This window comes from Oncorhynchus clarkii, chromosome 32 (genome assembly GCF_045791955.1).
Source record: "Oncorhynchus clarkii lewisi isolate Uvic-CL-2024 chromosome 32, UVic_Ocla_1.0, whole genome shotgun sequence".
Lineage (NCBI taxonomy): Eukaryota > Metazoa > Chordata > Actinopteri > Salmoniformes > Salmonidae > Oncorhynchus > Oncorhynchus clarkii.
The window spans coordinates 9,646,729-9,670,898 of NC_092178.1; the positions used below are offsets into that span (position 1 = coordinate 9,646,729).

A 24,170-nucleotide genomic window follows, 5' to 3' on the forward strand; every position below is an offset into this window, starting at 1 on the left:
CCCCTTGACTTAGTCCACATGTTGTGTTACAGACTGAATTAAAAATATGCGTTTTTTTCCCCCCTCACCTCATCTACACACAAAACCCTATAATGACAAAGTGAAAACATGTTTTTTAGAAACTTCTGCAAATGTATTGAAAATTAAATAAAGAATTCTGATTTACACAAGTATTCATACCCCTATAAAATGTTAAAATCCCCTTTGGCAGAGATTACAGCTGTAAGTCTCTAAGAGTGATTACAGCTGTGAGTCTTTCTGGGTAAGTCTATAAGAGAGATTACAGCTGTGAGTCTTTCTGGGTAAGTCTCTAAGAGTGATTACAGCTGTGAGTCTTTCTGGGTAAGTCTATAAGAGAGATTACAGCTGTGAGTCTTTCTGGGTAAGTCTCTAAGAGTGATTACAGCTGTGAGTCTTTCTGGGTAAGTCTCTAAGAGTGATTACAGCTGTGAGTCTTTCTGGGTAAGTCTCTAAGAGTGATTACAGCTGTGAGTCTTTCTGGGTAAGTCTCTAAGAGTGATTACAGCTGTGAGTCTTTCTGGGTAAGTCTCTAAGAGTGATTACAGCTGTGAGTCTTTCTGGGTAAGTCTCTAAGAGTGATTACAGCTGTGAGTCTTTCTGGGTAAGTCTCTAAGAGTGATTACAGCTGTGAGTCTTTCTGGGTAAGTCTCTAAGAGTGATTACAGCTGTGAGTCTTTCTGGGTAAGTCTCTAAGAGTGATTACAGCTGTGAGTCTTTCTGGGTAAGTCTCTAAGAGTGATTACAGCTGTGAGTCTTTCTGGGTAAGTCTCTAAGAGTGATTACAGCTGTGAGTCTTTCTGGGTAAGTCTCTAAGAGTGATTACAGCTGTGAGTCTTTCTGGGTAAGTCTCTAAGAGTGATTACAGCTGTGAGTCTTTCTGGGTAAGTCTCTAAGAGCGATTACAGCTGGGAGTCTTTCTGGGTAAGTCTCTAAGAGCGATTACAGCTGTGAGTCTTTCTGGGTAAGTCTATAAGAGTGATTACAGCTGTGAGTCTTTCTGGGTAAGTCTATAAGAGAGATTACAGCTGTGAGTCTTTCTGGGTAAGTCTATAAGAGAGATTACAGCTGTGAGTCTTTCTGGGTAAGTCTCTAAGAGTGATTACAGCTGTGAGTCTTTCTGGGTAAGTCTCTAAGAGTGATTACAGCTGTGAGTCTTTCTGGGTAAGTCTCTAAGAGCGATTACAGCTGTGAGTCTTTCTGGGTAAGTCTATAAGAGTGATTACAGCTGTGAGTCTTTCTGGGTAAGTCTATAAGAGAGATTACAGCTGTGAGTCTTTCTGGGTAAGTCTATAAGAGAGATTACAGCTGTGAGTCTTTCTGGGTAAGTCTCTAAGAGTGATTACAGCTGTGAGTCTTTCTGGGTAAGTCTCTAAGAGTGATTACAGCTGTGAGTCTTTCTGGGTAAGTCTCTAAGAGTGATTACAGCTGTGAGTCTTTCTGGGTAAGTCTATAAGAGAGATTACAGCTGTGAGTCTTTCTGGGTAAGTCTAAGAGTGATTACAGCTGTGAGTCTTTCTGGGTAAGTCTCTAAGAGTGATTACAGCTGTGAGTCTTTCTGGGTAAGTCTCTAAGAGTGATTACAGCTGTGAGTCTTTCTGGGTAAGTCTCTAAGAGTGATTACAGCTGTGAGTCTTTCTGGGTAAGTCTCTAAGAGTGATTACAGCTGTGAGTCTTTCTGGGTAAGTCTCTAAGAGTGATTACAGCTGTGAGTCTTTCTGGGTAAGTCTATAAGAGAGATTACAGCTGTGAGTCTTTCTGGGTAAGTCTAAGAGTGATTACAGCTGTGAGTCTTTCTGGGTAAGTCTCTAAGAGTGATTACAGCTGTGAGTCTTTCTGGGTAAGTCTCTAAGAGTGATTACAGCTGTGAGTCTTTCTGGGTAAGTCTATAAGAGAGATTACAGCTGTGAGTCTTTCTGGGTAAGTCTAAGAGTGATTACAGCTGTGAGTCTTTCTGGGTAAGTCTCTAAGAGTGATTACAGCTGTGAGTCTTTCTGGGTAAGTCTCTAAGAGTGATTACAGCTGTGAGTCTTTCTGGGTAAGTCTCTAAGAGCGATTACAGCTGTGAGTCTTTCTGGGTAAGTCTATAAGAGTGATTACAGCTGTGAGTCTTTCTGGGTAAGTCTCTAAGAGTGATTACAGCTGTGAGTCTTTCTGGGTAAGTCTCTAAGAGCGATTACAGCTGTGAGTCTTTCTGGGTAAGTCTATAAGAGTGATTACAGCTGTGAGTCTTTCTGGGTAAGTCTATAAGAGAGATTACAGCTGTGAGTCTTTCTGGGTAAGTCTATAAGAGAGATTACAGCTGTGAGTCTTTCTGGGTAAGTCTCTAAGAGTGATTACAGCTGTGAGTCTTTCTGGGTAAGTCTCTAAGAGTGATTACAGCTGTGAGTCTTTCTGGGTAAGTCTCTAAGAGTGATTACAGCTGTGAGTCTTTCTGGGTAAGTCTATAAGAGAGATTACAGCTGTGAGTCTTTCTGGGTAAGTCTAAGAGTGATTACAGCTGTGAGTCTTTCTGGGTAAGTCTCTAAGAGTGATTACAGCTGTGAGTCTTTCTGGGTAAGTCTCTAAGAGTGATTACAGCTGTGAGTCTTTCTGGGTAAGTCTCTAAGAGTGATTACAGCTGTGAGTCTTTCTGGGTAAGTCTCTAAGAGTGATTACAGCTGTGAGTCTTTCTGGGTAAGTCTCTAAGAGTGATTACAGCTGTGAGTCTTTCTGGGTAAGTCTCTAAGAGTGATTACAGCTGTGAGTCTTTCTGGGTAAGTCTCTAAGAGTGATTACAGCTGTGAGTCTTTCTGGGTAAGTCTATAAGAGAGATTACAGCTGTGAGTCTTTCTGGGTAAGTCTCTAAGAGTGATTACAGCTGTGAGTCTTTCTGGGTAAGTCTCTAAGAGTGATTACAGCTGTGAGTCTTTCTGGGTAAGTCTCTAAGAGTGATTACAGCTGTGAGTCTTTCTGGGTAAGTCTCTAAGAGTGATTACAGCTGTGAGTCTTTCTGGGTAAGTCTCTAAGAGTGATTACAGCTGTGAGTCTTTCTGGGTAAGTCTCTAAGAGTGATTACAGCTGTGAGTCTTTCTGGGTAAGTCTCTAAGAGTGATTACAGCTGTGAGTCTTTCTGGGTAAGTCTCTAAGAGTGATTACAGCTGTGAGTCTTTCTGGGTAAGTCTCTAAGAGTGATTACAGCTGTGAGTCTTTCTGGGTAAGTCTCTAAGAGTGATTACAGATGTGAGTCTTTCTGGGTAAGTCTATAAGAGAGATTACAGCTGTGAGTCTTTCTGGGTAAGTCTCTAAGAGTGATTACAGCTGTGAGTCTTTCTGGGTAAGTCTCTAAGAGTGATTACAGCTGTGAGTCTTTCTGGGTAAGTCTAAGAGCTTTGCACACCTGGATGGTACAATATTTTCACATTTTAAAAAATGTATGTGAAAATTCTTCTCTGTCAAGTCGGTTGTTGATCATTGCTAGACAGCGATTTTCAAGTCTTGACATATATTTTCAAGCTGATTTAAGTCAAAACTGTAACTAGGCCTCTCAGGAACATTCAAAGTCGTCTTGGTAAGCAACTCCAGTGTTTTCTAAGTTATTGTCCTGCTGAAAGGTGAATTTGTCTCCCAGTGTCTGTTGGAAAGCAGACTGAACCAGGTTTTCCTCTAGGATTTTTCCTGTGATTATAGCTTTTCTTTTTATCTTAAAAAACTCCCAAGTGGTTGCAGCGGTGACACCAGGGTTCTCTCACCCAGCTATTTAACATGTTTCAGCGGTGACACCAGGGTTCTCTCTCACAGCTGTTTCAGCGGTGACACCAGGGTTCTTTCACCCAGCTGTTTCAGCGGTGACATCAGGGTTCTCTCACCCAGCTGTTTCAGCGGTGACACCAGGGTTCTCTCACCCAGCTATTTAACATGTTTCAGCGGTGACACCAGGGTTCTCTCACCCAGCTATTTAACATGTTTCAGCGGTGACACCAGGGTTCTCTCTCACAGCTGTTTCAGCGGTGACACCAGGGTTCTTTCACCCAGCTGTTTCAGCGGTGACATCAGGGTTCTCTCACCCAGCTGTTTCAGCGGTGACACCAGGGTTCTCTCACCCAGCTATTTAACATGTTTCAGCGGTGACACCAGGGTTCTCTCACCCAGCTGTTTCAGCGGTGAAACCAGGGTTCTCTCACCCAGCTGTTTCAGCGGTGAAACCAGGGTTCTCTCACCCAGCTATTTAACATGTTTCAGCGGTGACACCAGGGTTCTCTCACCCAGCTGTTTCAGCGGTGAAACCAGGGTTCTCTCACCCAGCTGTTTCAGCGGTGACTCTAGGGTTCTCTCTCACCCAGCTATTTAACAGGTTTCAGCGGTGACACCAGGGTTCTCTCACCCAGCTGTTTCAGCGGTGACACCAGGGTTCTCTCACCCAGCTGTTTCAGCGGTGACACCAGGGTTCTCTCACCCAGCTATTTAACAGGTTTCAGCGGTGAAACCAGGGTTCTCTCACCCAGCTGTTTCAGCGGTGACTCTAGGGTTCTCTCTCACCCAGCTATTTAACAGGTTTCAGCGGTGACACCAGGGTTCTCTCACCCAGCTGTTTCAGCGGTGACACCAGGGTTCTCTCACCCAGCTATTTAACAGGTTTCAGCGGTGAAACCAGGGTTCTCTCACCCAGCTGTTTCAGCGGTGACTCTAGGGTTCTCTCTCACCCAGCTATTTAACAGGTTTCAGCGGTGACACCAGGGTTCTCTCACCCAGCTGTTTCAGCGGTGACACCAGGGTTCTCTCACCCAGCTGTTTCAGCGGTGACTCTAGGGTTCTCTCTCACCCAGCTATTTAACAGGTTTCAGCGGTGACACCAGGGTTCTCTCACCCAGCTGTTTCAGCGGTGACACCAGGGTTCTCTCACCCAGCTGTTTCAGCGGTGACACCAGGGTTCTCTCACCCAGCTGTTTCAGCGGTGACACCAGGGTTCTCTCTCACCCAGCTGTTTCACAGTCTCCCATTGACTGTCTAATAGCAGGGTGAACGATTAGAATGAGTAACTCCAGCACACGGGCATTTCTGTATTGTTGAATAATTCACCATAGAAACGCAATTACTAGAATTTCTATGTGTTCCACAATGTGTTTAATGTCACACTTATATAATTTCTATGTTACAGGGCTTTCTCTCCATGTTACATTAAAACCTATTCCTGGAGAGCTACAGACCTGAGAGGTTTAAACTCCAAGCCTAATCTAACACACCCGATTCTAATAAATAGCTGGTTGATGAGGTCAATCAGGTCAGTTACAACAGGGTTGGAGTTAAAACCTACAGCAGGGTCTCTCTCCAGGAACAGGGTTGGAGTTAAAACCTACAGCATGGTATCTCTCCAGGAACAGGGTTGGAGTTTAAACCTACAGGAGGGTCTCTCTCCAGGAACAGGGTTGGAGTTTAAACCTACAGGAGGGTATCTCTCCAGGAACAGGGTTGGAGTTTAAACCTACAGGAGGGTCTCTCTCCAGGAACAGGGTTGGAGTTTAAACCTACAGCAGGGTCTCTCTCCAGGAACAGGGTTGGAGTTTAAACCTACAGCAGGGTCTCTCTCCAGGAACAGGGTTGGAGTTTAAACCTACAGGAGGGTCTCTCTCCAGGAACAGGGTTGGAGTTTAAACCTACAGGAGGGTCTCTCTCCAGGAACAGGGTTGGAGTTTAAACCTACAGGAGGGTCTCTCTCCAGGAACAGGGTTGGAGTTTAAACCTACAGGAGGGTCTCTCTCCAGGAACAGGGTTGGAGTTTAAACCTACAGGAGGGTATCTCTCCAGGAACAGGGTTGGAGTTTAAACCTACAGCAGGGTCTCTCTCCAGGAACAGGGTTGGAGTTAAAACCTACAGGACGGTATCTCTCCAGGAACAGGGTTGGAGTTTAAACCTACAGCAGGGTCTCTCTCCAGGAACAGGGTTGGAGTTTAAACCTACAGGAGGGTCTCTCTCCAGGAACAGGGTTGGAGTTAAAACATACAGCAGGGTCTCTCTCCAGGAACAGGGTTGGAGTTAAAACATACAGCAGGGTCTCTCTCCAGGAACAGGGTTGGAGTTTAAACCTACAGCAGGGTCTCTCTCCAGGAACAGGGTTGGAGTTTAAACCTACAGGAGGGTCTCTCTCCAGGAACAGGGTTGGAGTTAAAACCTACAGCAGGGTCTCTCTCCAGGAACAGGGTTGGAGTTTAAACCTACAGGAGGGTATCTCTCCAGGAACAGGGTTGGAGTTTAAACCTACAGCAGGGTCTCTCTCCAGGAACAGGGTTGGAGTTTAAACCTACAGGAGGGTCTCTCTCCAGGAACAGGGTTGGAGTTTAAACCTACAGGACGGTATCTCTCCAGGAACAGGGTTGGAGTTTAAACCTACAGGAGGGTATCTCTCCAGGAACAGGGTTGGAGTTTAAACCTACAGGAGGGTCTCTCTCCAGGAACAGGGTTGGAGTTTAAACCTACAGGAGGGTATCTCTCCAGGAACAGGGTTGGAGTTTAAACCTACAGGACAGTATCTCTCCAGGAACAGGGTTGGAGTTTAAACCTACAGCAGGATCTCTCTCCAGGAACAGGGTTGGAGTTTAAACCTACAGGAGGGTATCTCTCCAGGAACAGGGTTGGAGTTTAAACCTACAGGAGGGTCTCTCTCCAGGAACAGGGTTGGAGTTAAAACCTACAGGACGGTATCTCTCCAGGAACAGGGTTGGAGTTTAAACCTACAGCAGGGTATCTCTCCAGGAACAGGGTTGGAGTTTAAACCTACAGGAGGGTCTCTCTCCAGGAACAGGGTTGGAGTTTAAACCTACAGGAGGGTCTCTCTCCAGGAACAGGGTTGGAGTTTAAACCTACAGGAGGGTCTCTCTCCAGGAACAGGGTTGGAGTTTAAACCTACAGGAGGGTCTCTCTCCAGGAACAGGGTTGGAGTTTAAACCTACAGGAGGGTCTCTCTCCAGGAACAGGGTTGGAGTTTAAACCTACAGGAGGGTCTCTCTCCAGGAACAGGGTTGGAGTTTAAACCTACAGGAGGGTCTCTCTCCAGGAACAGGGTTGGAGTTTAAACCTACAGGAGGGTCTCTCTCCAGGAACAGGGTTGGAGTTTAAACCTACAGGAGGGTCTCTCTCCAGGAACAGGGTTGGAGTTTAAACCTACAGGAGGGTCTCTCTCCAGGAACAGGGTTGGAGTTTAAACCTACAGGAGGGTCTCTCTCCATGAACAGGGTTGGAGTTTAAACCTACAGGAGGGTCTCTCTCCAGGAACAGGGTTGGAGTTAAAACCTACAGGAGGGTCTCTCTCCAGGAACAGGGTTGGAGTTAAAACCTACAGGACGGTATCTCTCCAGGAACAGGGTTGGAGTTTAAACCTACAGGAGGGTATCTCTCCAGGAACAGGGTTGGAGTTTAAACCTACAGGAGGGTATCTCTCCAGGAACAGGGTTGGAGTTAAAACCTACAGGACGGTATCTCTCCAGGAACAGGGTTGGAGTTAAAACCTACAGCAGGGTCTCTCTCCAGGAACAGGGTTGGAGAGCCCTGCTTTTGGATGTTTTTAATACAGACAGAGACAGAGACAAAAAGGGATTGAGATTTACACTCAGACTCTCACCTGTGGGTTCTGGTCTCCAGTCAGAGTGCAGAGGTGGGGAACGATCTTACTGAGACGCAATGGCTGAGCACCATACCTGAGAGAGGGAAGGAGGGAGAGAAGAAGAGAGATAGAGGGGGAGGGAGAGGGTATGAGTGAGAGGGGGGGTATAAGTTTATCAGGGTAACCCACCATTCTGCAACATTCACCAGCAGGCCACAGAGACACCTTTAGCCTTTTGCTGCATAGCATGTAGCAGCTTAGCATTTAGCACAACAGTGCTGCTATTAGCAAGATGATGCAACAATCAGTGAGGAGATTCCAGCTTCACAGCAGGGAAGGGCAACTCCAGTCCCCTGAAGACACAGCTGATTTACTGTCACACTTCTGCCCCGACTCATCATGATCTACAGTTTAGAATGCAGTGAGTTTAATACAGTCAGCTGTGTTTACTAGGGATGGGGAAAATGTGTGACATCACTCAGACCCCCGTGGACTGGAGGTGCCCATCCCTGCTTTACAGCGTCTCGAGCCTCTTTATGCTTTAACTTTTTGTAAAAATACCGTCGGCTACACATACTGCTCAAATGTAAACTTGTGTACTTGCTACGTCTCGACTGGTAGAGCACGACACTCGCCCCCCTTGAAGCAGGGCATTGGGAACAGAATTGTCTCGTTGAGCCAACACTCAAACAGTATAAATGGTAATAGCAGAGCAATGTTTTTAAAACGGCTGAAATGTATAGACACATTTTCCTAATATTTAAAAAGACTTGTTTTATTGATTTTACACTTGTAAATTGCAGTAACAGCCCGTTACATTCTGAAATTGTCACGGTAGCTGCCGGATGCACTGAGCCACGTAAAACTATGAAAGCCCATCCCCCATCACCAAAAACATGTCAAATGTAGATCAGACAAACAGGATACGTCATTTGTTACATTGTGTGGTGATTTCAGAGTGTTTCCTGATCTGGTAGTAGGCGAACCTAACCGGACCCTAGTTGTAGGGTACGACAGTAACAAACCAGCTGTAAAAAATGGTTTGATATGGGCTATGACGGGAACAGATCATTTTTCAAAAAATCAGGTCAGGTGTTTTTTTAAAGTCCTGGAAAAACTCCTGACCCTAGAGGATAAAAACCCTTTACACAGACAAACAATGAGACCACTGCAATTGGACAAAAAACTAACAAAGAAAGTATTTATAAATGATTTAACCTTTATTTAACTAAACAAGTCGGTTAAGAACAAATTCTTATTTACAATGACGACCTACACAGGCCAAACCCGGACGACGCTGGGCCAATTGTGCGCCGCCCTATGGGACTCCCCATCACGGCAGGTTGAATGGGTTGCATCATGTTGGCCTTTCCATCGGGAATTTAAAAGACACTTATACAGTATGTCATCACCATTGTCTTGTTTGATTCTACCTGCAGCTGTGGCTGTCATCAGCAGGCTACCTGCAGCTGTCATCAGCAGGCTACCTGCAGCTGTGGCTGTCATCAGCAGGCTACCTGCAGCTGTGGCTGTCATCAGCAGGCTACCTGCAGCTGTGGCTGTCATCAGCAGGCTACCTGCAGCTGTGGCTGTCATCAGCAGGCTACCTGCAGCTGTGGCTGTCATCAGCAGGCTACCTGCAGCTGTGGCTGTCATCAGCAGGCTACCTGAAGCTGTGGGTAGCCTCCCATAGTCTGTTCTGGACTTGGGGACTATGAAGAGACCTCTGGTGGCACGTATTGTAGGGTATGCATGGGTGTCTGAGCTGTGTGCCAGTAGTTTAAACAGACCTCTGGTGGCACGTATTGTGGGGTATGCATGGGTGTCTGAGCTGTGTGCCAGTAGTTTAGACAGACAGCTCGGTGCATTCAACATGTCAATACCTCTCATCAATACAAGCAGTGATGAAGTGGACTTAGTAGTGTACTTTCAGCCAGGAGAGATTGACATGCATATTATTAATATTAGCTCTCTGTGTACATCCAAGAGCCAGCCGTGCTGGACCAGACAGGACTGGCAAAAAGTGCTCTTCACTGACGAGTCGCGGTTTTGTCTCACGAGGGGTGATGGTCAGATTTGCGTTTATCGTCGAAGGAATGAGCGTTACACCGAGGCCTGTACTCTGGAGTTGGATCGATTTGGAGGTGGAGGGTCCGTCATGGTCTGGGGTGGTGTGTCACAGCATTATCGGACTGAGCTTGTTGTCATTGCAGGCAATCTCAATGCTGTGGGTTACAGGGAATACATCCTCCTCCCTCATGTGGTACCCTGCCTGCAGGCTCATCCTGACCTGACCCTCCAGCATGACAATGCCACCAGCCATACTGCTCGTTCTGTGCGTGATTTCCTGCAAGACAGGAATGTCAGTGTTCTGCCATGGCCAGCGAAGAGCCCGGATCTCAATCCCATTGAGCACGTCTGGGACCTGTTGGATCGGAGGGTGAGGGCTTGGGCCATTCCAACCCAGAAATGTCTGGGAACTTGCAGGTGCCTTGGTGGAAGAGTGGGGTAGCATCTCACAGCAAGAACTGGTAAATCTGGTGCAGTCCATGGAGATGCACTGCAGTACTTAAAGCAGCTGGTGGCCACACCAGATACTGACTGTTACTTTTGATTTTGACCCCCCCCCCCCCCCCCTTTTTTTCAGGGACACATTATTCTATTTTGGAACTTGTTCAGTTTATGTCTCAGTTGTTGAATCTTGTTATGTTCATTCAAATATTTACACATGTTGAGTTTGCTGAAAATAAACGCAGTTGACAGTGAGAGGACATTTCTTTTTTTGCTGAGTTTACTACGTCTATGAGTTGGTGAACTAACTGAAAGGGTGCACACAGCCACCTGGAGGGTTGTTTGGACCGGTATAAGTCAAGGACAGTGATTTACTGCCACCTGGAGGGTTGTTTGGACCGGTATAAAGTCAAGGACAGTGATTTACAGCCACCTGGAGGGTATAAAGTCAAGGACAGTGATTTACTGCCACCTGGAGGGTTGTTTGGACCGGTATAAAGTCAAGGACAGTGATTTACTGCCACCTGGAGGGTTGTTTGGACCGGTATAAAGTCAAGGACAGTGATTTACTGCCACCTGGAGTTATGACATCATTGCTCACAACTATAATTAAATTGGCTGATCCCTCCTGATGACCTTGTCAGATCCCTCCTGATGACCTTGTCATGCTGGAGGGTGATCCTTCATTAACCTATAGGAAGTCCCGCCCAGTTGACAACATTTTAAAAAATGTGAACGTTTAAACAGGCTTTTGGGCACCAGAGTCCTCTATCGAACTCTATGGTGCGTCTGTCCCTCCCCCTCAAGTCTGTCCCTCCCCCTCAAGTCTGTCCCTCCCCCTCAAGTCTGTCCCTCCCCCTCAAGAAAAACATACGGTCCATATAGAGCAGCAGTCTCGGGAAATCAGCGGTCTCACTCTCCGTATGACCTGTGACCTATGGAAGTGATTGATGGTGAAAGAGGAAGTACTCACGTGTTGAGCGTGGCGCAGAGAACCAGACACACCCCCTCTCTGCTGCGGAAGTTCTTATGTTTAAAACCAGGAAGCAACCTCTCCCACACATACTACAAATTGAGAGAGAGAAAGAGAGCGAGAAAGACAAAGGGAGAGAGAAGAGAAAGATATTATTTGGAACCAAGGACTGATCACCCCAATCCACAAAAGTGGGAGACAAATTTGACCCAAATAACTACCGTGGGATATGCGTCAACAGCAACCTTGGGAAAATCCACTGCATTATCATTAACAACAGACTTGAATATTTCTTCAACGAAAACGATGGTCCCGAGCAAATGTCAAATTGGCGCTTTACAAATGACCGTACGAGGGCCTGCTTTACAAATTACTGTACGAGGGCCTGCTTTACAAATGACCGTACGAGGGCCTGCTTTACAAATGACCGTACGAGGGCCTGCTTTACAAATGATCGTACGAGGGCCTGCTTTACAAATGACCGTACGAGGGCCTGCTTTACAAATGACCGTACGAGGGCCTGCTTTACAAATTACTGTACGAGGTTCTGCTTTACAAATTACTGTACGAGGGCCTGCTTTACAAATGACCGTACGAGGGCCTGCTTTACAAATTACTGTACGAGGGCCGGCTTTACAAATTACTGTACGAGGGCCGGCTTTACAAATGACCGTACGAGGGCCGGCTTTACAAATGACCGTACGAGGGCCTGCTTTACAAATTACCGTACGAGGGCCGGCTTTACAAATTACCGTACGAGGGCCTGCTTTACAAATGACCGTACGAGGGCCTGCTTTACAAATTACTGTACGAGGGCCTGCTTTACAAATGACCGTACGAGGGCCTGCTTTACAAATGACCGTACGAGGGCCTGCTTTACAAATTACTGTACGAGGTTCTGCTTTACAAATGACTGTACGAGGGCCGGCTTTACAAATGACCGTACGAGGGCCGGCTTTACAAATGACCGTACGAGGGCCTGCTTTACAAATGACCGTACGAGGGCCTGCTTTACAAATTACCATACGAGGGCCTGCTTTACAAATGACTGTACGAGGGCCTGCTTTACAAATTACCATACGAGGGCCTGCTTTACAAATGACCGTACGAGGGCCTGCTTTACAAATTACCATACGAGGGCCTGCTTTACAAATGACCGTACGAGGGCCTGCTTTACAAATGACCGTACGAGGGCCTGCTTTACAAATGACCGTACGAGGGCCTGCTTTACAAATTACCATACGAGGGCCTGCTTTACAAATGACCGTACGAGGGCCTGCTTTACAAATGACCGTACGAGGGCCTGCTTTACAAATGACCGTACGAGGGCCTGCTTTACAAATTGATGGAAAGTGGTGTTGGGGGAAGAAACATACGCCATTATAAAATCCATGTACGCAAACAACAAGTGAGCAGTTAAAATTGGCAACAACAAAAAATACACAGGGCTGTGGGGTGAGACAGGGATGCAGCTTAATCCCCACCCTCTTCAACATATATATCAACGAATTGGGGAGGGCAGTAGAACAGTCTGCAGCACCTGTCCTCACCCTACAAGAATCTGAAGTCAAATGTCTACTGTTTGCTGACGATCTGGTGCTTCTGTCACCAACCAAGGAGGGCCTACAGCAGCACCTAGATCTTCTGCACAGATTCTGACAGACCTGGGGCCCTGACAGACCTGGGGCCCTGACAGACCTGGGGCCCTGACAGACCTGGGGCCCTGACAGACCTGGGGCCCTGACAGTGAATATCAGTAAGACAAAACAAATGGTGTTCTAAAAAAGGTCCAGTTGCCAGGACAACAAATACAAATTCTATCTATCACTGTTGCCCTGGAGCCCACAAAAAACTATACATACTTTGGCCTAAACATCAGCGCCACAGGTAACTTCCACAAAGCTGTGAACAATCTGAGAGACAAGGCAAGCTGGTCCTGGGGCTCTGTTCACAAACACAAACAGACCCCACAGAGCCCCAGGACAGCAGCACAATTAGACCCAAACAAATCATGAGAAAACAAAAAGATAATCACTTGACACATTGGAAAGAATTAACAAAAAACCAGAGCAAACTAGAATGCTACTTGGCCCTACACAGAGATTACACAGTGGCAGAAGACCTGACCACTGTGACTGACTCAAACTTAAGGAAAGCTTTGACTATGTACAGACTCAGTGAGCATAGCCTTGCTATTGAGAAAGGCCGCCGTAGGCAGACCTGACTCTCAAGAGAAGACAGGCTATGTGCTCACTGCCCACAAAATGAGGTGGAAACTGAGCTGCACTTCCTAACCTCCTGCCCAACGTATGACCATATTAGAGACACATATTACCCTCAGACTACACAGATCCACAAAGAATTTGAAAACAAAAAAATATTTGACAAACTCCCATATCTATTGGGTGAAATGCCACAGTGTGACATCACAGCAGCAAGATTTGTGACCTGTTGCCACAAGAAAAGGTCAACCAGTGAAGAACAAACACCATTGTAAATACAACCCATATTTATGTTTATTTATTTTCCCTTTTGTACTTTAACTATTTGCACATTGTTACAACACTGTATATAGACATAATATGACATTTGAAATGTCTTTATTCTTTTGGAACTTCTGTAATGTTTACTGTTCATTTTTTGTTTATTTCACTTTTGTTTATTATGTATTTCACTTGCTTTGGTAACGTAAACATCTGTTTCTCATGTCAATAAAGCCCTGAAAGAAAGTAAGAGACAGAGACAAGAAGTCTGTGGGAGGGAAACTGCAGGGGGCTCAGCAGATTACTGTTTATAAAGGAGGTTACAGTCTGTGGTGTGTGTGTGTGTGTGTGTGTGTGTGTGTGTGTGTTTGCACTGTCATTTGCAGTTCAGGTTATGTCCAGAAGAGGGAGCTGCGATCCTGATACTGTCTGTGTTAATCTAGTCAACTGTGGTGCTGCTATCCTGATACTGTCTGTGTTAATCTAGTCAACTGTGGTGCTGCTATCCTGATACTGTCTGTGTTAATCTAGTCAACTGTGGTGCTGCGATCCTGATACTGTCTGTGTTAATCTAGTCAACTGTGGTGCTGCTATCCTGATACTGTCTGTGTTAATCTAGTCAACTGTGGTGCTGCTATCCTGATACTGTCTGTGTTAATCTAGTCAACTGTGGTGCTGCTATCCTGATACTGTCTGTGTTAATCTAGTCAACTGTGGTGCTGCTATCCTGATACTGTCTGTGTTAATCTAGTCAACTGTGGTGCTGCTATCCTGATACTGTCTGTGTTAATCTAGTCAACTGTGGTGCTGCGATCCTGATACTGTCTGTGTTAAGCTAGTCAACTGTGGTGCTGCTATCCTGATACTGTCTGTGTTAATCTAGTCAACTGTGGTGCTGCGATCCTGATACTGTCTGTGTTAATCTAGTCAACTGTGGTGCTGCTATCCTGATACTGTCTGTGTTAATCTAGTCAACTGTGGTGCTGCTATCCTGATACTGTCTGTGTTAATCTAGTCAACTGTGATGCTGCTATCCTGATACTGTCTGTGTTAATCTAGTCAACTGTGGTGCTGCGATCCTGATACTGTCTGTGTTAATCTAGTCAACTGTGGTGCTGCTATCCTGATACTGTCTGTGTTAATCTAGTCAACTGTGGTGCTGCTATCCTGATACTGTCTGTGTTAATCTAGTCAACTGTGATGCTGCGATCCTGATACTGTCTGTGTTAATCTAGTCAACTGTGGTGAATGATGGATTACTAATAGGAGGTAGAGCCTCAGGTTTGGATGTTCACAGTTCTATTCCTCAACTCCCTTACCCAGCATGCACAGCTGGGGAAATATCCTCATGACATTACAGCCAGTTTGTTGTAATCTGGTTATAATGTCACATAATCAGGCTGTGAGGACGTCACCTCGCCCAGTTCTGTTAGCAGATCTATAAGCAGCAGAGGCAGTCCTCCAGGTCTGAGACTGTATATACTAGTCCTGGACTACAGGAAGAGGCAGGATCTAGCTCAACATGGGTGAGGCAGTGTGGTGTGTTTGTGAGAGAGTATGACGTACGTGCCATGCATGTGTGTGTGTGTGTGTGTGTGTGTGGTGTGTGTATCTCACTCAACACACACATACGCTCACAAACACAAAAACACACACACGCAGTGGATCAGTGGATGGTCAGGCCCTGGCTGGCTGGCTGGCTCTGTGTGTGTGTGTGTGCCTGTGTGTGTGCGTGTCTGTCTGTCTGTCTGTCTGTGTGTGTGTGTGTCTCTCACCATAGGCGACGCGGTCACTTCCATACAGCGGAGGATAAGATTCTGACTCTGTTCTCTGACCTGGTCCTTACTGTCCCCCAACCTGTCCACGAGGGCTGGGACCACTGGAGAAGGGAGGGGACACACACGTTAGAATAGTTGACTTGGATCCATAATGATACGCTGGTAGTAGAGAGGTCACCGGACCTAGACGGTGGGGCAAACGGAGTTCACACAGACGTCTTGGTAACAGACAAGAGTTTACTTCGTTAGAAGGCACTAGTTTCTCTGCTACGGTTTTAAGTAATCCTCCGATTTCCCCTTCGAACCACACACACACACACACCGAGGGCGAGGAAGGTTGCAGTAGGATGACATCACCCTGTCACTCCCCAGCTGATGTTTTCAGGGAGGAATGCATGTGTGTGTGTGTGTGGAGGGGGGGGGGGGGGGATTGGGTTGTTGCTACCACAACAGCTGGTTTCCTAGGCAACAGGGACAATAGAGGTCCAACACACAGCGACAGGGGGCATTGTAGCAGAGACACACGTCATCATCAAACACAGACAGATGTGAATGTGTGAGGTCATTGTGGTGTTCCCCCTCTTCAGAAAACAGCTGTTTCACTTCCTCCCGGACAAACCCTCTCGCAGAACAAGATGGCCTCAGAAAATCATCAAAAACAGATGGGAGAGAAGAACAGTAACACACACACACACACACACACACACACACACACACACACACACACACACACACACACACACACACACACAGCGAGTGAGGAGAGTCAATTATGTGTAGATCAAGAATGACACTCATTAATCACTATGATCTCATCTCCTCCTCCTCTGTGTCGACAGAGAAACGAGAGGAGAGGAGTGGAGAAGTGGAGAAGGGTGGAGAAGTGGAGAGGCGAGGAGAAGTGGAGAAGGGTGGAGAAGTGGAGAGGCAAGGAGAAGTGGAGAAGGGTGGAGAAGTGGAGTGGAGAGGCGGAGTGGAGAAGGGTGGAGAAGTGGAGTGGAGAGGCGAGGAGAAGTGGAGAAGGGTGGAGAAGTGGAGAAGGGAGGAGAAGTGGAGTGGAGAGGCGGAGTGGAGAAGGGTGGAGAAGGAGAGGCGAGGCGGAGTGGAGAAGGGTGGAGAGGTGGAGTGGAGAGGAGAAGTGGAGAGGCGGAGTGGAGAGGCGGAGTGGAGAGGCGGAGTGGAGAGGTGGAGTGGTGGAGAGGCGGAGTGGAGAGGAGAAGTGGAGAGGCGGAGTGGAGAGGTGGAGTGGAGAGGCGGAGTGGAGAAGGGTGGAGAGGCGAAGTGGAGAAGGGTGGAGAGGCGAGGAGAAGTGGAGAAGGGTGGAGAAGTGGAGTGGAGAGGAGAAGTGGAGTGACGGAGTGGAGAGACGGAGTGGAGAGGCGGAGTGGAGAAGTGGAGTGGAGAAGTAGAGAAGTGGAGAGGAGAAGTGGAGTGACAGAGTGGAGAAGTGGAGTGGAGAGGCGAAGTAGAGTGGAGAAGTGGAGAGTTTTCAGACAGTTGGATTCAGGCGATGTCACAGACTGTTTGTTTCCCTTTGGAATCCGACAGAAGGTCTCCTCCTAGAGCTGTACTGTAGGGAGGGGCGTGTGGGTGTGTGTGTGTGTCTCTCTCAAGGGCCAGCCTGGGTGAGTATGACAACTGGTGACACCTGCAGCAGTAGTCTGACAGGACAAGTACAACACACACCAAACACACACCAGCCTGATTACAGAAGAGGATGAAGAGAGAGACAGTAGCTCACCTGTTCCCAGGTATCCTCTAAAGTGTTCCCCCAGGCGATCGACGAACGCCCCGGCAATGTCTATCCCCAACAACGCCACCTATAGGGCAGAGAGAAGAGACACACTAAATACTGAGTCACTATCTCACTCACACACACCAACTCCCAACACACAGACAGTAGTAAGGCTATAGAGTTCTGTGAAGCTTAGTTTTCCTGCGTGTGTGGGAGTGATCGGGATTTGATCGCGGAGGGAGTTTTGTGTCTGGAATGCTTGTGTTGGCAGACCATGACGGAAGCAAAAATGGTTCTCTGTCCCAGGGAGAGATCCTGACTGCTGTTACTCCTATTTTAGTAAAACACAGACAGACAGAGAGACAGAGAGAGAGACACAGAGAGAGAGAGAGAGAGAGACACAGAGAGAGAGAGAGAGAGAGAGAGAGAGAGAGAGAGAGAGAGAGAGAGAGAGAGAGAGAGAGAAAGAGACAGAGAGAGAGAGAAAGAGACAGAGAGATAGGGACAGAGAGAGAGAGGGACAGAGAGAGAGAGAGAGAGGGACACAGAGAGAGAGAGGGACAGAGAGAGAGAGAGGGACATAGAGAGAAAGAAAGAGAGAAAAAGAGGGGAGCCAGGTAACCCCAAACAGGGAGAGAGAGAAAGGAGCCAGGTAACCCCAAAGAGAGAGAGAGAAAGAGAGAAAGAAAGAGAGAGAAAGAGAGGGGAGCCAGGTAACCCAAAACAGAGAGAGAGAAAGAGAGAAAGAGAGAGAAAGAGAGACAGAGAGAAAGAAAGAGAGAGAAAGAGAGGGGAACCAGGTAACCCCAAACAGAGAGAGAGAAAGAGAGAAAGAAAGAGAGAGAGAAAGAGAGGGGAACCAGGTAACCCCAAACAGAGAGAGAGAGAGAGGGGAGCCAGGTAACCACAAACAGAGAGAGAGAGAAAGGGAGAGAAAGAGAGAAAGAGAGAGAGAGGGGGGGGGGCAGGTAACCCCAAACAGAGAGAGAGGGGAGCCAGGTAACCCCAAACAGAGAGAGAGAGCAGAATTAGGCCGATACCCACTAATTATCAAAATCCAGAAAATAACCGTTCAATTCTACAAACCACCTAAAAGGAAGCGATTCCCAAACCTTCCATAACAAAGCCATCACCTACAGAGAGATGAACCTGGAGAAGAGTCCCCTAAGCAAGCTGGTCCTGGGGCTCTGTTCACAAACACAAACAGACCCTACAGAGCCCCAGGACAGCAGCACAATTAAACCCAACCAAAACCATGAGAAAACAAAAAGAGAATTATTTCCAATGTGTCAAATAATTAACAGAGCAAACTAGAATGCTATTTGGTCCTAAACAGAGAGTACACAGCGGCAGAAGACCTGACCACTGTGACTGACCCAAACTTAAGGAAAGCTTTGACTATGTACAGACTCAGTGAGCATAGCCTTGCTATTGAGAAAGGACGCCATAGCCTGTCTTCTCTTGAGAGCCAGGTCTGCCTATGTCCACACTGACCACAAAATGAGGTGGAAACTGAGCTGCACTTCCTAACCTCCTGCCAAATGTATGACCATATTAGAGACACATATTTCCCTCAGATTACACAGAATTTGAAAACAAACCCAATTTTGATAAATTGAGGGGGAGAGGGGGAGCAGAGAGGGACCATATGTCCACTCAGGTATTCTCAGGCCCCTCTGATACTAGTACACTATAAACACACATCGACTGTCAGACATGTAGTCTAGCTAAGAGTGACTTTGCAGAATCACGAGATAAAGATGACTTAGCATCTTTACCAAAACTGCCTGGTCAGTTCGTCCGTCCATCTATTCATCCATCCATTCAAACTGCCTGGTCAACTATCAGTCCAGCCAGCCATTCAAACTGCCTGGTCAATCCATCCATCCAAACTGCATGGCCAACTGTCATTCCATCCATCCATCCATCCTGCCTGGTCAACTGTCATACCATCCATCCATCCAAACTGCATGGCCAACTGTCATTCCATCCATCCATCCATCCATCCTGCCTGGTCAACTGTCATACCATCCATCCATCCAAACTGCATGGCCAACTGTCATTCCATCCATCCATCCATCCATCCTGCCTGGTCAACTGTCATACCATCCATCCATCCAAACTGCATGCCCAACTGTCATTCCATCCATCCATCCATCCATCCATCCTGCCTGGTCAACTGTCATACCATCCATCCATCCATCCTGCCTGGTCAACTGTCAGTCCATCCATCCATCCAAACTGCCTGGTCAACTGTCAGTCCATCCATCCATCCATCCTGCCTGGTCAACTGTCAGCCCATCCATCCATCCATCCATCCATCCAAACTGCCTGGTCAACTGTCAGTCCATTCATCCATCCATCCATCCAGCCTGGTCAACTGTCAGTCCATCCATCCATCCAAACTGCCTGGTCAACTGTCAGTCCATCCATCCATCCATCCATCCATCCATCCATCCATCCATCCTGCCTGGTCAACTGTCATTCTATCCATCCATCCATCCTGCCTGGTCAACTGTCAGTCCATCCATCCATCCATCCATCCATCCATCCATCCTGCCTGGTCAACTGTCATTCTATCCATCCATCCATCCATCCTGCCTGGTCAACTGTCAATCCATCCATCCATCCATCCATCCTGCCTGGTCAACTGTCAGTCCATCCATCCATCCATCCATCCATCCATCCATCCATCCATCCATCCATCCATCCATCCATACTGCCTGGTCAACTGTCATTCTATCCATCCATCCATCCTGCCTGGTCAACTGTCAGTCCATCCATCCATCCATCCATCCATCCATCCTGCCTGGTCAACTGTCATTCCATCCATCCATCCATCCATCCTGCCTGGTCAACTGTCAGTCCATCCATCCATCCAAACTGCCTGGTCAACTGTCAGTCCATCCATCCATCCATCCATCCTGCCTGGTCAACTGTCATACCATCCATCCATCCAAACTGCATGGCCAACTGTCATTCCATCCATCCATCCATCCATCCTGCCTGGTCAACTGTCATACCATCCATCCATCCAAACTGCATGCCCAACTGTCATTCCATCCATCCATCCATCCATCCTGCCTGGTCAACTGTCATACCATCCATCCATCCAAACTGCATGGCCAACTGTCATACCATCCATCCATCCATCCTGCCTGGTCAACTGTCAGTCCATCCATCCATCCATCCATCCATCCAAACTGCCTGGTCAACTGTCAGTCCATCCATCCATCCATCCATCCTGCCTGGTCAACTGTCAGTCCATTCATCCATCCATCCATCCAGCCTGGTCAACTGTCAGTCCATCCATCCATCCATCCATCCAAACTGCCTGGTCAACTGTCAGTCCATCCATCCATCCATCCATCCTGCCTGGTCAACTGTCAGTCCATCCATCCATCCATCCATCCATCCATCCATCCATCCATACTGCCTGGTCAACTGTCAGTCCATCCATCCATCCAAACTGCCTGGTCAACTGTCAGTCCATCCATCCATCCATCCATACTGCCTGGTCAACTGTCATTCTATCCATCCATCCATCCTGCCTGGTCAACTGTCAGTCCATCCATCCATCCATCCATCCATCCTGCCTGGTCAACTGTCATTCCATCCATCCATCCATCCATCCTGCCTGGTCAACTGTCAGTCCATCCATCCATCCATCCTGCCTGGTCAACTGTCAGTCCATCCATCCATCCATCCTGCCTGGTCAACTGTCAGTCCATCCATCCATCCATCCTGCCTGGTCAACTGTCAGTCCATCCATCCATCCATCCTGCCTGGTCAACTGTCAGTCCATCCATCCATCCATCCTGCCTGGTCAACTGTCAATCCATCCATCCATCCATCCTGCCTGGTCAACTGTCAGTCCATCCATCCATCCATCCTGCCTGGTCAACTGTCAGTCCATCCATCCATCCATCCTGCCTGGTCAACTGTCAGTCCATCCATCCATCCATCCTGCCTGGTCAACTGTCAATCCATCCATCCATCCATCCTGCCTGGTCAACTGTCAGTCCATCCATCCATCCATCCAGCCTGGTCAACTGTTAGTCCATCCATCCATCCATCCATCCAAACTGCCTGGTCAACTGTCAGTCCATCCATCCATCCATCCATCCTGCCTGGTCAACTGTCAGTCCATCCATCCATCCATCCATCCATCCATCCATACTGCCTGGTCAACTGTCAGTCCATCCATCCATCCAAACTGCCTGGTCAACTGTCAGTCCATCCATCCATCCATCCATCCATCCATCCATCCATCCATACTGCCTGGTCAACTGTCATTCTATCCATCCATCCATCCTGCCTGGTCAACTGTCAGTCCATCCATCCATCCATCCATCCATCCATCCATCCTGCCTGGTCAACTGTCATTCCATCCATCCATCCATCCATCCTGCCTGGTCAACTGTCAGTCCATCCATCCATCCATCCTGCCTGGTCAACTGTCAGTCCATCCATCCATCCATCCTGCCTGGTCAACTGTCAGTCCATCCATCCATCCATCCTGCCTGGTCAACTGTCAGTCCATCCATCCATCCATCCTGCCTGGTCAACTGTCAGTCCATCCATCCATCCATCCTGCCTGGTCAACTGTCAATCCATCCATCCATCCATCCTGCCTGGTCAACTGTCAGTCCATCCATCCATCCATCCTGCCTGGTCAACTGTCAGTCCATCCATCCATCCATCCTGCCTGGTCAACTGTCAGTCCATCCATCCATCCATCCTGCCTGGTCAACTGTCAATCCATCCATCCATCCATCCTGCCTGGTCAACTGTCAGTCCATCCATCCATCCATCCTGCCTGGTCAACTGTCAGTCCATCCATCCATCCATCCTGCCTGGTCAACTGTCAGTCCATCCATCCATACCAGAGGAAGGGGTTGGGACCATGTCTAAGACCTGAAGACTTACCAAGCTAAGGCTTTAGTTCAGAGGGGTAGGTTTAGTAAATCACAAACATCTGCAGCTCTAAAACATTCAGAGAATGAAAAGAAAAAGCATTGTGCAATATTACAGTGGCTGCTGTGGAGCGCGCGAGTGCTCCTGTGTGGTGCATGTGAACTGGGCGTACTGCTATGTGAATGAGCATGGGGTGAATCTCTGCTGCAGAGAGAAAGAGAGAGAGCGAGCGAGAGGCTAGTGGCAAATCCTCAGTTCTGGGAGATTCCAGGATGACATTGACATAGGAATTGTTATTCTCCAATCACATGTGAAGGCACAGTAAGTTGATTGTATTTCTTGTCAACGAGTGTCATGGTGTGCTGGTTCATTGTGGAGAACACCTATGAGCTTGTCATCATGTGTCCTCTTCCATACTAGGGCGGTGTTGGAAGTTACTCTAACTGGCCAGGCAGGTCACAATTCTGTTGGTTCACTTGTTTACATGGATATGATTCTTAATTATTATTTTTTTTTTTTTTACTTAAGCCATTACACAGTTAATATCATGGCATTATGATTGTTTAGGTTGTTACTTATAAATCTTAAAATAAAAAAAAATAAAATTAAGAAATGCCAAGTTGGAGAGGATCTGTCCCATCTTCGTATCGACGACGACAACAACAACGGAGTCCAAAAACAGATATGTGCCTAACTTGTCCTAGACTGTAAAAATGTTTTCACACTGATCCGGTTTCGACGCACAAAACCATTCAAACGATGTCAGATGGGGTTTTTCTCTCACTTCCCACTGAATATTCGCATAACGTTCCAAACATTGCTGATTCGATGGCGGTGACATTGACACATTTTCTTCAAAAGAGAGGATGCCGTAACGAAATAACTAATATAGCCTAAGCTACGGAAAAACAGGCTTTTTACCAGACTAAATCATGACAGACGCGTTTGATTCTTATTAAGAGAGAGTCCAGTCAGGAAACTTTCTTAACGTGCATATTGGCCTATAGAGAGAATCAGCGAATAAAACACAAGCACATCCTGCAAAAACACACGTCAATCAAAGCCACCAGCGTATGTCAGACACAAGCAAATACTTTTTTTTAAAACAAAAAACTAGGCTTTCCTGAAAGTAGGCTGTAAGATAATGAATTGGCAAGGAAAGTATGAAGGGGACAGCTATGCAATAGTATGAAGCTGAAATTGAGGGGGAGAGTGTTGGAAAGATTTTAAATTCTGTGAGGAACTCTTATATAATATGATTGGATGTAAAAAAATAAATAAAAAATGAAATACATTGACATGTCTGTGTGAAGTGAAGAATAAACAAATGACTGGGAATCCCAGCAGGGCACTAAGAAGCAGGCCAGGCCTCGATAGGCCCAATCCACCATCGGTTCTCCCCTCTGGCAGTTACTATAGACAGAGACACCACAGAACTGGACTGCCACATGTCAGGCCATTCAACAGACACAATGCCCCCTGGGAAGTGTCTGGCTGCATTGCTCCTAATATGTACCTACAGTGGCATTCGTAAAGTATTCAGACCCCTTCACTTTTTCCACATTTTGTTACGTTACAGCCTTCTTTAAAACGGATAAAATTATATATTTTTTCTTCAACCTACACACAATACCCCATAATGACGTCACAATACCCCCATAATGACGTCACAATACCCCATAATGACATCACAATACCCCATAATAATGAAGCGAAAACTAGTTTTTATAAATACATTATTTAAGTAACTATTCAGACCTTTTGCAATGAGCCTTGAAATTGACCTCAGGTCCATCCTGTTTCCATTGATCATCCTTGAGATGTTTCTACAACTTGGAGTCCACCTGTGGTAAATTCAACTGATTGGACATGATTTGGAAGGCCAGATCGGTCTATATAAAATGTTCCACAGTTGATAGTGCATGTCAGAGCAAAAATCAAGTCATGAGGTCGAAGGAATTGTCCGTAGAGCTCCGAGACGGGATTGTGTCGAGGCACAGATCTGGAGAAGGGTACCAAAAAATGTCTGCAACATTGAAGGTCCCCAAGAACACCATGGCCTCCATCATTCTTAAATCGAATAAGTTAGGAACCACCAAGACTCTTCCTAGAGCTGGCCGCCCGGCCAAACTGCGGACAATATCTAAATTGCACCTGGGCTGGAATAATACATTATGG

The 24,170-nt window shown here is 47.0% G+C and overlaps 1 protein-coding gene across 32 annotated transcripts in view; it reads right to left on the reverse strand.

Annotated features, from left to right (window-relative positions):
• Positions 1-24,170, reverse strand: part of LOC139392150 (CLIP-associating protein 2-like) — a 117,476-nt gene that overhangs the window by 82,135 nt on the left and 11,171 nt on the right. For all 32 annotated transcript variants that reach the window (XM_071139900.1, XM_071139913.1, XM_071139909.1 and 29 more), the window contains exons 2-5: positions 17,082-17,160; positions 15,338-15,441; positions 11,080-11,171; positions 7,614-7,689 (exon numbers count right to left, since the gene is read on the reverse strand). In XM_071139900.1, coding sequence (XP_070996001.1) covers positions 7,614-7,689; positions 11,080-11,171; positions 15,338-15,441; positions 17,082-17,160 — 351 coding nt within the window. The remainder of the gene's footprint in view (positions 1-7,613; positions 7,690-11,079; positions 11,172-15,337; positions 15,442-17,081; positions 17,161-24,170) is intronic.